Source organism: Fusarium musae, chromosome 3 (genome assembly GCF_019915245.1).
Source record: "Fusarium musae strain F31 chromosome 3, whole genome shotgun sequence".
In the NCBI taxonomy this organism is placed as follows: Eukaryota; Fungi; Ascomycota; class Sordariomycetes; order Hypocreales; family Nectriaceae; genus Fusarium; species Fusarium musae.
The window spans coordinates 2,752,881-2,767,497 of record NC_058389.1 but is presented as its reverse complement, the minus strand read 5'-3'; the positions used below and the strand labels follow the sequence as shown (position 1 = coordinate 2,767,497).

Genomic DNA, 14,617 nt, shown 5'->3' with positions numbered 1-14,617 from the left:
AGAAGGAGTTTTTAAAATAAGAAATCTAAAGTTTTATATAGATTTTATAAAAAAGTAAGTATTATAATTCCTAAAAAGAGGTAGCTTTAATAATAATAAAAAGACTATTATAAAAACTATTAAAATTTAAAGAAAAATATAATATACTTTTTACTTAATTTAAAAGGTATTAGGCTTAAATAGACTTATAAAGCTAAAATAAGAAAGTAAGGTTTCTTATAGTATATTATAAATTATTAACTAAAAGGTAAAAATTTAATATATATAATCCTTATTATATAATTATTATATAACCTAAATTATATAACTTTCTAACTTATATTTCTTTAGTAAGAAATATTTAAAGTTTATAGAAAAACTTTAATATATAGAACTTACTTAATTCTTTATATTTTACTTAAGTAAGTATATTAATTAAAAGCCCTGAATTTTCTTATTATTTTAATATATAATATACTTTAATTAGTTATTAGGATTATAATATATTTCTTAATTATATAATAAGACCTTTATATAAAGTCAGGTCTTAATATTTAGTTAGTTAAAAAGCTAGCTAGATTAAATAAGTTAAAAAAAGCTATAAAAAAAAGCCTGCCTTTTAATATAAAAAAGGTAGCTATCTTTATTATATTAATAAGTAATTTAACTTTATATAAAAAGTAACTTAAAAATATAATTATTAAAGCTAATTATCTATATTATATTCTTTTAATTATATAAAATTAAAATATATCTATAAATAAAGTTTTAAGGTAAAGGCAAGGTAATAGTAAAGTTCTATAAAAAAAGAAAGTTAACTTTTATATAAGTTAGTTAATAAAAGCTAAATTAACTTCTATTAATTAAATATATATACCTAGGTATATAACTAATTGCCCTTATATTTAAATTATAAATAAAGTAAAATTAATAATTAAATAGTAATTAAACTAAAGATTACTTTTAATTTAATATATAAAAGATCTATTACTTTTTATTACTTTTATAAATAAATTAGTATTATTATTATTATTATAGTTTTTATTTTTTATTTTCTTATTTTAATACCTTTTTCTTTTAATAAAGTTTATAACTTTAAGTAATATAAAAGTACTTTCCTTTTTAATTAATTAATTAATTTTAAAATCCTTTTAGCTAGTAATTATTAATAAATTAAATTATTTAAGTTTTAAAGATTAATTTAAAAGTAAAAAATAATAATAAAGAAAAAGACTATAAAAAATAATAATTCTTAATAGATCTTTAATTATAAGCTTTATATAACTAGCTATAAAGGTTTAATTAAAATAAGGTCTTTATTATTAAATAAAGAATTAAGTAATTAGTTTAATAATATTAAATATAAAGATAAAATATATAAAATTAAGTCTAAAAAAGCATAAAGAAGCTAAAATCCTCCTTAAGGCCCTATCTTTTTTTATTTATTAAAATAGATAGTCTTCTATTTTTATTAATAAGGCTAGACCTCTTACCTTAAGCTATATACCTTAACTGTTATAGTATTATAAATCTTTAGTAATTATTACTATTTAATATTAAATTATAAGTTTATATATATATAAAAGTATTTAAAAAAGTTATATAAGTTAATTTTAAAAGTAAGCCTTAGTATTATAAGATAAATATTAAGACCTAGATTAACTATAACTTGCTATTTAAAAGGGCTATAATTATTATATATTAGTATTATATATAATACTTTATATATAATATATTAAAAAATAAATAATATATTATTTTATAGCCTTAACTTAATAGTAATTAATAAATAAGACTTAGATATTTTAATAATAGCTATAAAAGTATTAGCTATAAAGTCTCTAGCTAGATTAAAATCTTAATAAACTTAATTAATAAAATTACTTTTAAGCTATAGTATTTTAAGTAACTTTAATTAAAATAAATATATTACTTAATTAATTAAAAAGCTATAAAAAGCTTAATTAATAAAGTCTATAACTCTCTTATAACTTTAACCTTTTTTAATTTATTTATTATTTAATAAAATTATTATAATAATTATAAAATTATTAAAGAATTAATTAAACTTAAGTTATTTATAAGTTTTTTATTTTAAATACTTTATTAAATAAATATTACTAACTTTAATAATAATTAAAATATTTAATTTAAATAGCTTATAACTTTAAACTATTAATTAATTAAATATATAATCTTTATTTATACTTAATTATAATTAAAAGATTAGTAATAATAATATTATAAACTTTATTTAAAGTATAACCTTAAAAGCTAAAATATAAATATAAAAGTTAGTAAAAAAAGTATTTATAATTAACTATAATAATTAAATAAATAAATAGTTATTTAGCTTAATTAGATTTAAATATAATATATTTTATTACTTAAACTTTAATTTTAATATTATTTAAAATTAATATTAAAATAAAATACTATTTTTAAATATTAAGTAATAATATATTAATACTTTAAGCTTAATAGATCTTTAAATTATTAAATTAAAGGCCTATTATAGCCTTTAGATTATAATAATTATTAATCTTATAATTATAATCTTTATAAACCTAGAAATATACTTTTTATAAATAGTATTTAAAGTTTATATATAATAAAATTACTTCTAGTTTAATTACTATTTTATTATTAATTTTACTTTATTTATTTAAATATAAAAGTAATTAGTTATATACTTTAGTATATATATTTAATTAATAAAGTTATTATTAACTTTAAGTTAATTTAGCTTTTATTAACTAATTTATATAAAAGTTAACTTTATTCCTTTAAACTTTTAAACCTTACTATTACCTTGCCTTTATTTAACTCTATATATAGATATATTACCTAGCTATTTTAATAGTTTTACTATTATAGTCTTAAACTATAACTAGCCTAGTCTTTATTAATTTAAAAGTAGCTTTTCCTTTACTATAATAACCCTTTTAGCTATATTAAAAAGCTACTTTCTATATATATTTAAGCTTATAAAGGTAATAAAAAAAGCTATTTAATTTAATTAAAAAAAAAACCTTCTTTTAAGTATTTCTTTAAGTCTTTAAAAGCTAATAGCTTTTTATTAACTTAAATTATATTAATTAAGTTATTTTTTTTTTTAATAATTATTAGCCTTATTTAAGGCTATTAAGCTTTTAACTTTTTATATAATAGCTTAAATAGTAAGGCCCTTATAATAAGCTAGAATTATAAAGCTTAAAATTAGTTAAGGTTTATTTACTTTAAGTAATATAATTACTGCTTTAATTAAGTAATATAAGTACTGCCTGCAAGTCCTTTAATAGCTATATTAACCTTTTTCTTTTACTTTAATTAAAAGATCTTTAATTAACCTTTATAATATACTAAGCTTAATATACTTATTATAAAGTATATTTCTTAACTTAACTTTCTTTTTATTAATTATAGTTACTAATATCTATTAAAGCTATTAATATAATATTATAAAATAGCTTATAGCTATATAATTAAGCCTATTATATAACTAGCTATAACTTTAATATAGCTAGCTATTAAGCCTGCCTTATAAGCAGTTAATAAAAAAGATCTAGAAAATATTTATATAATAATAGCTATTATTAAAAAGAACTTTTTATTAAAGTATTAATTTAACTTTATTAAAATAGCTATTTTTAATTATAATTTAATTAAGTTAATTTATTATATAAGCCTTTTTAACTTAATTAATATAATTTAAATTAATAATAAGCTATTAGCTTTTAAAGACTTAAAAAGAGACTTAAAAAAAAGTTATTTCTTTTAGTTAAATTAAGTAGTTTTCTTTATTACTTTTATAAGCTTAAATATATATAAAAAGTAGCTTTTTAATATAGCTAAAAAGGTTATTATAGTAAAAAAAAAGCTATTTTTAAATTAATAAAAGCAATATATCTATATATAGAGTTATAAAATAAAGGCAGGGTAATAGCAGGGTTCTTTAAAGGAATAAGGTTAACTTTTATATAAGTTAGTTAGTAAAAGCTAAATTAACTTAAAGTAATAATAACTAGCTTTATTAATTAAATATATATACTTAAGTATATAACTAACTGCTTTTATATTTAAATAGATAAAGTAAAATTAATAATAAAATAGTAATTAAACTAAGGATAAAACCTTTATAAAAGTTAATTAAAGATCTTTTAATTAAAGTAAAAGAAAAAGGTTAATATAGCTATTAAAAGGTAAGCCTATAAGCAGTATTTATATTACTTAATTAAGGCAGTAATTATATTACTTAAAGTAAATAAACTTTTATTAATTTTAAGCTTTATAATTCTAGCTTATTATAAAAGCCTTATTATTTAAGTTATTATATAAAAAGTTAAAAGCTTAATAGCCTTAAATAAAGCTAATAGTAATTAAAAAAAAAAATAATAATATATAATTAATTAAAATTAATTTCTTTTATTTATTTTTTATTTTTTATTTATAAGTAAGTTTTTCTTCTAGTTAAAACTATAAGTAATTATAGTTACTAATATTAATTAATAATCCTCTTATAGCTTTGAAAATACACCCTTACAAGCACCCTTACCAAGTTGTACCAGTGTGCTCTTTGTCCTCATATAGGCAGCTATGCCCTCATGACCATTTTCCAGTCCTATGCCACTCATTTTCCAGCCGCCTACAGGCATCTCGGCTGGCGACTCACCCCATGTGTTGATCCAAGTGATTCCAGCGTCAAGCTTTTGCACAACTTCATGTGCCAGCCCCATATCAGATGATACAACCCCGGCAGCAAGACCCATGGGGGTATCGTTGGCCCGGGCAATAAGCTCTGACACCCATTCTTGTAGAGGGCGTCCTTGGGTGCTATATGGCATGATGCACATGACGGGGCCGAAGATCTCTTCCTTGACAACGCGCATATTGTCAGTGCAATTTGTGAATACGACAGGGTGAACCCAGAAACCGTCAGAAGTTGGCTGCATCATGCTAGGCTCCTCTGAGCCGTCGAAAAGAACTTTCGCCTTATCAACTGTGCGTCCGTGTTGGATGTACATCTTGACCTTCTCTTGCTGCGCGGCGCTGACCATGGGTCCGAAGTTGGTATTCCTGTTCTGAGGTAAACCCATGCGGATTCCCTCGCGACATCGCTGGACAATGGCTTGCTCAACCTGGCTCAACAAAGTGTCAGGGACAAAGACGCGGGTGCCATTGGTACACACCTGTCCGGTGGAAAAGAAGTTGGCTACCATGGCAGTGTCGGCTGCTTCCTCGACGTCGGCGCCAGGGAGAATAACAAGCGGACTCTTACCACCCAGTTCCATGGTGACACCCTTCATGTCTTTGACAGCTTGGCTGGCAACTTTACTGCCTGTGCTAACTTGACCAGTGAAGCTGACCTTGGCGATATCGGTGTGTGCGACAAGAGGGGCTCCAACGGCGATACCGTCACCATAGACAACATTGAAGACACCAGGAGGGACACCAGCCTCAATATAGATCTGAGCGAGTGTCTGGGCATGCAGAGGGGTGACTTCACTTGGCTTGTACACCATACAATTGCCAGCAGCCAAACATGGAGCCGACTTCCACAGAGCAATCTGGATGGGATAGTTCCATGCACCAATGCCAGCACAAACGCCCAAGGGCTCATGAGTAGTAAGTACGAAAGCGTCAGAACGAAGACGAGTATTTTGACCAGGGAAGCTGCCGGCAGCGATATGTGCGTAATACTCGAGAACGTCAGCTCCAGTTGCAACGTCAACGGTTGATGTTTCCGACCAAGGCTTGCCAGTATCAAGGGTCTCGGTCAGCGCGAGTTCGTCATTGCGCTCGCGAAGTATAGCGGCTGCCTTTAGGAGAATGGCAGCTCGGCGAGGTGCTGGGGTTTGTGACCATGTTGGAAAGGCAGCCTTGGCCGCCGCAATGGTAGAGTTGAGCTGTTCTGGGGTGGTAGTGTAGATAGTAGCAAGCGGCTTTGCATTGCTTGGATCAACGGAAACAAAGGTGTTGGTCTTTGAGGAGGACTCAGGCTGTGGGCGACCCGAGTGGAAAGTGTGAATCTCAGATGAGAAAGTCATTGTAACTTGGTTGTTATGAGCGGAGAAGAAGAAGCATGCGACAGGGTATGGAGAGGGAGATTGAACAAAGCAAAGTGCAACCCGAAAGGCAGATAGATAGTAGGTAGGTAGGTAGGTAGGTAGGTAGGTAGGTAGGTAGGTATTCAGAATGATCTGAGAGAAGATGTTCTGTTGGTTACATGTGGGGAGCTGGCTGTAAGTAAGGTATCCTACCTTAAATGTAAAGCTTGGTGAGGATCAGTACCTACCTATGAACTAGACTGACTACCTATGAAGTACCGTCAAGACGGGATGGCAATTGCCCCACAATTGACTGATGCCGGGTACCTTCCTCTTCTAGCAAGATACAATGACGTGGGGCCAAGCTTTACTGTGCCGTCACAGTGCAATCGACCAACCAGTGAGAGCCCAGCCGAAGTATCAACCATGCAGCCATTCAATGGCAAGCAACACGAGCAAGAACTCAATTTACCAAGCTATGGTCATTCGGAGACAAGTCTCAAACGGAACTGATAGCGATTTTCGGCTGTGAAGCCCTAGCTACCTAGTCTGTGTCTCTGTGACGTGGTGAGATCAGCAGACCTGGGGAAGGATTACACCTATCATGACTCGAGCAGATCTGAAGAGATACGGGTAGTCAGTTGTGAGAACAGGTCGACGGCCATTCATTGTGAGAGTGTGTCTTGAACGCCTCAGGGTTGTATTAACGCGGAGAGTAGCGTCTCTGCAGTATCAGAATAAAGCCGCACATCATCAGACCACTTTCACCTAACGAAAGATGAACCTGAGGAAGAAGGGGTTCCATTTGCATGCAAATTGATAAGTTGTCCAACCAATGGATGCGTGAATCTGGCATTGTACGTACGTACGTACCTACGGTGCTCTGCGGGCTGATGAATAACAGAACAGCTCGGAAGGCTTGGAAGACTCGGCCCACCAGCCCCGCCTCACTTCGACAAAAATGCTGCAGACAATCTGGTGCAAGTCACTGCAGAAAAGTCCTGTTTTCTCATTATCTACTGTACCTATGTACTCCATAGGCAGCCTTGCATCGTGCCCAGTCCTCAGCCCAGCTACAGAATCCCAGTCTTGACAATGCCGAAAGAACGCCAAGCTTGAGTGGCTGGTCGAGAGGAAGCACAAGAGTGGGCACGTCAACGTCATTGCTGAGCTTTGAGCTGTCCATCCACTTGACACCCCTAGAGCTCTGCGTCTAGCCCGAGGCTCTGAACCGTTGAACTGCGAAGAAAGCAAGGCGATTGAATGTTGTTTCATATCGATGGATAGTAGATAGAAATGCCATCCACGGCGAGCTAAATTCAATTACCAGTCCAGCTATGTACACACGATTGTTCTGCCAATAATTCGAGCGGGTTTCAACGGCAGAAAAGTATCGTTAAAAAAATGGAATCAAGAAAAGCAAAAAGAAGAAGGGATTGTCCAATTCGGTGGAGACGCACTATCCAATTACCACACCCCAAAAAATCGATCTTGGAGATTATCGATCTGACGGCCAGGTACCCCAACCACGCTTTACCTGATTAGTATGCTAAGCAACATTTCAAACTTGGCATCCTCCACGGCACATGGCAATATGTACTCCGTAGAAGTTCAAGACACTGTCCCTGCAGATTATCCAATGTGGTCTGGATGAAGCGAGATAGCACAGCACGCGAATCCCGAACAGGTATTTCCTGTACATCAGGAATCCTATAATCACACACATCAACTCAGCACTCGACACATCCTCTGCGGAGAGCGGCGAACCTGCACCGTGTTACCGTGTTTCAAGCCTCGTAATCAAACAGCGACATGGCCGGTTAACCGGTCCAGTCCAGCCAGTTCGCGATATCATATCAGTGGCCTTCGTCTGGCAGTCCATAGGCCGTCTGTAAATTCCAGACATGGAGTTGCGAATAGTTATCTTATTTATTAATCACCATATAGGAGTCGATTCACCGTATTGCCCAATCAGGAATCAATCTTGAGTACAATATTTCCTTCGGAGGCTTCGTGGAACCGGATCCGGCCAGCGGAGTTCCTTCAACTCCATCTTTTCGCCGTCAGACGGCCCCACAACCACCGTTAAACACCGAACAGGTATCAAACAGTCGCCGCGTCAACCAACGTTCTTCGTGCGGTTGCAGCGGCCAGGGCAAACCAAGCAATGGCACATGTCTTTGCATGTGGTTAGCAACTGGCGTGATAAGGAGTGAAGCAGGGACATCACGGACATCCCAAGAATCGAGCCTTTTCACATGGTGAGTCCTAGTCTAACTCTCAGCTACCCGCCTGCCACTTCCATTATCTACAAAGATATCGACCAACTGACTGATAACGAAGCTGTCAACGTCATGCAAGCTCGGAACGCTGGCTTGAGATATTCAAACCTTCGGTAACACCGAATAAAAGATTCCCGGAGTCGGTGAAGAGCTTTTTGCCGTTCAAACCCCCGCCAAGGCCCCGCTCTTGCTAGGTTCGTGGCTTGCTCGATGCTTCAACCAGTTCTCTCCCTGGCTAGCCTGGTTAGCTTTCGCCGCCGCCGCCCGCCAGTCTTAGAGTCTCGATCCACCCACCAGCCTTGCTGGATGTTGGCAGCTCTGACCAATCAGAACTCTTTACCAACCACTAAAGGGTACTTGGAGCAGTCAGAACACTACATCGAGTCGAGGCTGGAGGCCAGTAGCGAGAATTCATCCGCACTGTGCGATACTTCCAAGGACCCTTCCATGATCCAGGACCCCACTTTGAGCTGATGTCCGTCCATTTCAAAAAGATCTTGACTGTCTCGATGCTCGAGTACAAGAGCTCTCACTCTCCTGGACTTCAAGTCGCTTTCCTTCCTCACTTCTACCTCAACACCATTCATTGATACCCCCGGAGCCAAAACGACTGAGACACGTGCAAGGTCTTTACCCCTCTCCCCATTGAATCTTTTTGTTCAACTTTACCCTCGCTCAACTCCTCCAACATGACTACTGAGTATCTTCCCGCTTCTGCCAGCTCCGCCTACGACTATATCATCGTAGGTGGTGGCACGGCTGGATGTGTTCTGGCTTCCCGCCTATCCTCCTACCTTCCTGAGCGTAAGGTTCTTATGATTGAGGCTGGCCCTTCAGACTTCGGTCTCAACAATGTCCTGAACCTTCGCGAGTGGCTGTCTCTCCTTGGTGGTGATCTCGACTACGATTATCCCACAACTGAGCAGCCCAATGGCAACAGCCACATCCGACACTCACGTGCAAAGGTCCTCGGTGGATGCTCCTCTCACAACACTCTCATCTCTTTCCGTCCTTTCCGCCACGACATGGATCGTTGGGTCGCCAAAGGCTGCAAGGGCTGGGACTTCGAGACCGTTATGCGCAACGTTGACAACTTGCGCAACCAGCTGAACCCTGTTCATCCCCGTCACCGTAACCAGCTCACCAAGGACTGGGTCAAGGCCTGCTCCGAGGCCATGGGCATTCCCATCATCCACGACTTCAATCACGAGATTTCCGAGAAGGGACAGTTGACCCAGGGTGCTGGTTTCTTCTCTGTCTCTTACAACCCTGACACCGGCCACCGCAGCAGTGCTTCCGTCGCCTATATCCACCCTATCCTTCGTGGCGATGAGCGACGACCCAACTTGACTGTCCTCACTGAGGCCCATGTCTCAAAGGTCATCGTCGAAAATGACGTTGCCACTGGCATCAATGTCACTCTCAAGTCAGGCGAGAAGCATACTCTGAACGCCCGCAAGGAGATCATCTTGTCTGCTGGTGCTGTCGATACCCCCAGGCTTCTCCTCCACTCTGGTATTGGACCCAAGGGCCAGCTTGAAGACCTGAAGATTCCTGTTGTCAAGGATATTCCAGGTGTCGGCGAGAACCTCCTGGACCACCCCGAGACCATTATTATGTGGGAGCTCAACAAGCCCGTTCCTGCTAATCAGACCACCATGGATTCCGATGCTGGTATTTTCCTGCGACGAGAGCCCAAGAACGCTGCTGGTAACGATGGCGATGCTGCTGATGTCATGATGCACTGCTACCAGATTCCCTTCCACCTCAACACAGAGCGTCTAGGGTATCCTATCATCAAGGACGGTTATGCCTTCTGCATGACACCCAACATTCCCCGCCCTCGCTCCCGTGGCCGCATCTACTTGACCTCAGCCGACCCTACTGTCAAGCCTGCTCTTGATTTCCGTTACTTCACAGACCCTGAGGGTTACGACGCTGCCACCCTGGTCCATGGCATCAAGGCTGCCCGAAAGATTGCGCAGCAGAGCCCCTTCAAGGACTGGCTCAAGGAAGAAGTTGCCCCTGGTCCCAAGATCCAAACGGATGAGGAGATTAGCGAATATGCTCGCCGAGTTGCCCACACAGTGTACCACCCTGCCGGTACCACTAAGATGGGTGACGTTGAGCGCGATGAGATGGCGGTTGTTGACCCCGAGCTCAAGGTTCGTGGAATCAGCAAGCTCCGCATTGTTGATGCTGGTATCTTCCCCGAGATGCCAACAATCAACCCTATGGTGACTGTGCTTGCTGTTGGTGAGCGTGCAGCCGAGCTTATTGCTCAAGAGGAGGGCTGGAAGCCGAAGCACTCCCGATTGTAAGGATCATTCGGGCAATTTTCCAAATATCTGCTCGTGGGGGTAAACGGGGGGAGATCACTGTTTTTGGACATCTGTATGATTAAATGATTAGCGTATGATTGCATTATCGCAGCGAGTATGACATACCTTGGGTAGTTAGGAAAATTTGAAGTTCGTTTACCAAATAAGACTCTCGGGGGCTTGTGGCCCGATTTGCCGTTGTTCTTCCAATCGCTTGTGCCGGTGTCGGGTCGTATTTCCCCGATGAGGCCCTTGGCCCAGCTTCTTGACCAATTCATTTTGCCGCGACGGGTCAGTAAACAGGCACAGCGGGCCGGCGACTTTCCACCACTAAACCACCGGATCGCTCAGTTTAATGTGTCTTGCAAGGCCGGGAATGCTCGATATTTCTCCGTGATGAAACGAAAGTTCAATATGCGCCGATGTTCCAGAACCAATCGGGGCATCCGAAGCGCGATGCAGGACATTCAATCTTGGATGCGTTCTCGGCGGCTGAGATAAGGTGATAATAAGCTGTGGCAAGATGCCGCAGGATCGATATAGCATTGCGCGTTATTACTATGCATATTGTGTCTTGTTGGGTTTCGGGTGACCAGCTGATAACCATTCCCACAACTCACTTTGTTACCTGACTTTTCTCAGCGGATGCACTGTCATTTAGACGGCTTATGGCCCGTGAAGCCGTGCATCCATCAGCTGCTCCAAAAGGAAAAGTGTGGGGTATGTCCGGGGTTTCGGGACGGAGCGTTGAGCGTGGAGTGGGTGGTTCGACGGATGACAGGGCCGAAACGTGTCTGTGAGATCCATCCACGTCGGCCGTTGCGCCGTTGTGCAGGGTCCCTCGGTCGAGGACCCTCTACTCCTCCATGGGGATATCAGAGAGTATCTTCCGGAACGACAGGTGAGATGGCCTTAGCAGAGCTCCGGTCCGGCCAGCCGCCTGCTAAAGAGGTCTCGATCGGTAGAGGCCATACCTTCGTTTTGAGTGAGGTTTATAGAAGACGCAGTGCAAGCTGAATAGCTGCAGATGCATTTGTTGATTTCGCTCTGTTCTCGAATCTTTGCAATTTGATGCATGAAACCATCTGACGGATTGCTGTGTCCCTATGGCTGAGATATTCAGGTTGCAGAAGGGTTTTTATTGTGTTTTTAAAGCATTAACAAGCAGACGCGATACATAACCGATCCCAAGAGCCGTCAATTGGCTGTCAGCGGCTGCACCCCGAAATCCCCAACTTCAAAACGCGATTCGAGGTTAGAAAAATGGCTACACCAACAATCGACTTACCACCAACAACGTGTGAAGAAGAGGTCACCACGCCCATATTGGATAACGCTCAAGGACTAGCCTCTGCAATAGGAGCAGCAGCAGTGGCGGCTGTAGCTGTCGGGGACGGTCTTACACACGGACTTGGAAGAGTCGCATATGGAAAGCCATACGATGGTCACATCTCAGAAGAAGATGGCCAGTTCCACGATGTAGATCACAAAGGCGCACGTGAGGCGAAACAACAGAAAAGCCTTAGGGAGGCCCAAGAGAAGTGGGATGCTGCAACCATGGGACCGGTAACAAGGGTCGAAACAGTTATAGCGGCGGAGGGTGGAGGAGGAGATGGGAGAGGAGAGCGGGAAGTATGGGAGGGAGGAGGAGGAGGAGGAGGGCCAGAAGCGGTGCAGTTGCCGCCTAGAAAAGGCGCTGATGTGGCAGGTCAACAGGTCAGAGCTGCTCTTTCCCGCTCCCGCCTTGGTCGTTCAAACCCCTCCAGCACAAGCTCCAGCTCAGGCTCACTATCAGGCGCATCCCCTTACAACGCTACCAATACTACTGTCGCTGCTACAGCTGCTGCTTCCAACAACAGTCCCAATAACCTCAACTTCATACAAACCGGTCGCGTCACCAAGTCTCGTCATCGCTCTTCTCTTTCCGCACCAATCGCAGCGTCGCTTGTAAACGCTGCTGCTACGGAGAGTGCAAGATTATCCTACGAGGCAAAGCTTACGGCGGCACTAGCTGCTAACATCGCCGGTACAATGGCGGGTAGCCAGTCAACCACGACGACGACAGCTCTCCCCTCGCTAAAATCGAACGGCCTCTCCTCGCTGTCACAAAAGGCCAAAACAAATGGAACGACACCGACCCTTAGCACCGCCTCTTCTATGGACAAAGATGCTCCCGTGATTTCCTTTTGGGGCCCAGAGCCAATTGCTCTGCCCTCCCGCTTCGCCCGCATCAAGCGCAACCTCATCAGTGGTCACGAAGCTGAGCTCGAAGCTAGTTGGGCCCGCCTCATTACTGCACTTCGCAAAGAGGTCAGTCATATAGAGGACCTTGGGGCCCACCTCATTCCTTCAATTGAGTTTGGCGACCTAGATGACTCTGTTCAGACTGCGCGCTTTGGACATGATCTAAGGCGCTACGGTGTCGGCGTCGTCCGCAAGGTCGTACCAAGAGCAGACACAGATACTGCAGTCCGCGAAACGGTCGACTATCTCGATAGCAAACGCCACATCAAGGCACTCCAGCAGCATGATCCAGCCTGTTTCGACTTCTTTTGGACACCAGCTCAAGTCCGCTCGAGAGCGCACCCCAATGTCCTCAGCGCCCAACGATTTATGATGAGCCTATGGGAGACCAACCCAGATGATCAGCTTGTCACAAGACTCCCTATCACATATGTCGATCGCATACGCGTGCACGGAAATGGAGAGAACCAGTCTAACAGTCTAAATGTGCCGCCGCTCGAACCTCCACAATCCGCCGACGATTGGATCCAGGCATTACAATCATCTGCGGGTATCACAGCACAAGTTGACAACGGGTCCCTGGAGCGCTGGGAGCCCGACGGCTATCAACGCGCCGGCACCTATAATCATATCTTTCATGGTCAATGGGAAGACTACGATCCTTGGAAATGTACCAGTCGTACTTCTGTAACGACTGATCTTTACAATGGCTACGGTGCCTGCACTATCTTCCGCATGTTTCAGGGCATTTTGGCACTTTCCACTGTCGAACCGGGCATGGTTCGCCTCTTGCCTTCTCCCAAGCTTGCAACAGCTTACTACCTCCTCCGACCCTTTTTTACAACCAAGAATCCTCCACCAGAGAATCGCACTGGGCCTGAATGGGAGGCATATCTTGCTCCCGAGAATTGGAAGCTGCAAACTGAGCCTGATTCCATCATTCACGGAGCCGTCCCGGGACACGCACAAAGAATTACCGAAACATGGCACCCCCATTTGCATCTACGAAATAGCATGATTACTTTGCCAACTCTGCAGCCTGGAGACTACATATTCTGGCATCCTGACCTTCCATACTACCTCTCCAGTAACAACTATGGTCTGAAAACACCTAGTGGAAGCAAGAGTGAAGTCAGCATGCTCGTGTACATTCCGGCAGCCCCGCTCACGCAAACAAATGCACTCTATCTCGCGCGTCAAAGGAAGGCATTCCAAAGGGGCCATCCCGGCCCGGACTTTGATTCCACGGGAAGAGGGATTGTTGAAGAAGATGCCGAAACACGGCCTGGTGAAAAGGAAATTGCCGAAGTCGGAGGCCCCTCTTCATTACAGGCTATGGGTCTTGCGCCGTGGGAAGTTGCAGGCACTCGCTCCGGATCACCACCCTCGGAAAAGTCCAAGTCTAAGGCCGATGAGGATGTTGAGATGGAGGGAGACGGAGATGTCAAGAGTCTCACAAGCACATCATCGATTTCTCGCGCGGAGGCTGAGGTCGTGCGCTTAGCCAATATCATCCTCTTTCCAGATCGCTCAATGCTGGGGTACTCGGTTTGAAAGAAGCATAAATTTGCTAGCCGGGACTCTGTCTTTCGTCCCCTAGTTAGTTGGACATCACACTTACATTGCCCTTTTTGGACTCTTTGTGATATTTCATACTGATATGTGGCCCAATGGTATACAGGAGATTGATTAGATGCATCATGAAGGAGTCAGGCGTTTACCTAAGGATTGAAACTAGACAGAA

General features: G+C 40.4%; 3 protein-coding genes across 3 annotated transcripts; 2 read left to right on the top strand and 1 right to left on the bottom strand.

Moving 5' to 3' along the window:
• Nucleotides 1-4,496: 4,496 nt before the first annotated feature.
• Nucleotides 4,497-6,026, bottom strand: J7337_004301 (uncharacterized protein; the record flags this gene model as incomplete). Its single annotated transcript, XM_044821996.1, has 1 exon — nucleotides 4,497-6,026. The coding sequence occupies one exon, from the start codon at nucleotides 6,024-6,026 to the stop codon at nucleotides 4,497-4,499; it is 1,530 nt and encodes a 509-aa protein (XP_044683329.1).
• Nucleotides 6,027-8,997: 2,971 nt separating this feature from the next.
• On the top strand, nucleotides 8,998-10,629 carry J7337_004300 (uncharacterized protein; the record flags this gene model as incomplete). Its single annotated transcript, XM_044821995.1, has 1 exon — nucleotides 8,998-10,629. The coding sequence occupies one exon, from the start codon at nucleotides 8,998-9,000 to the stop codon at nucleotides 10,627-10,629; it is 1,632 nt and encodes a 543-aa protein (XP_044683328.1).
• A 1,263-nt stretch (nucleotides 10,630-11,892) lies between these two features.
• On the top strand, nucleotides 11,893-14,427 carry J7337_004299 (uncharacterized protein; the record flags this gene model as incomplete). The annotated part of the gene is made up of 1 exon (XM_044821994.1): nucleotides 11,893-14,427. One exon carries the CDS (start codon nucleotides 11,893-11,895, stop codon nucleotides 14,425-14,427), a length of 2,535 nt encoding a protein of 844 aa, XP_044683327.1.
• Nucleotides 14,428-14,617: the final 190 nt, after the last annotated feature.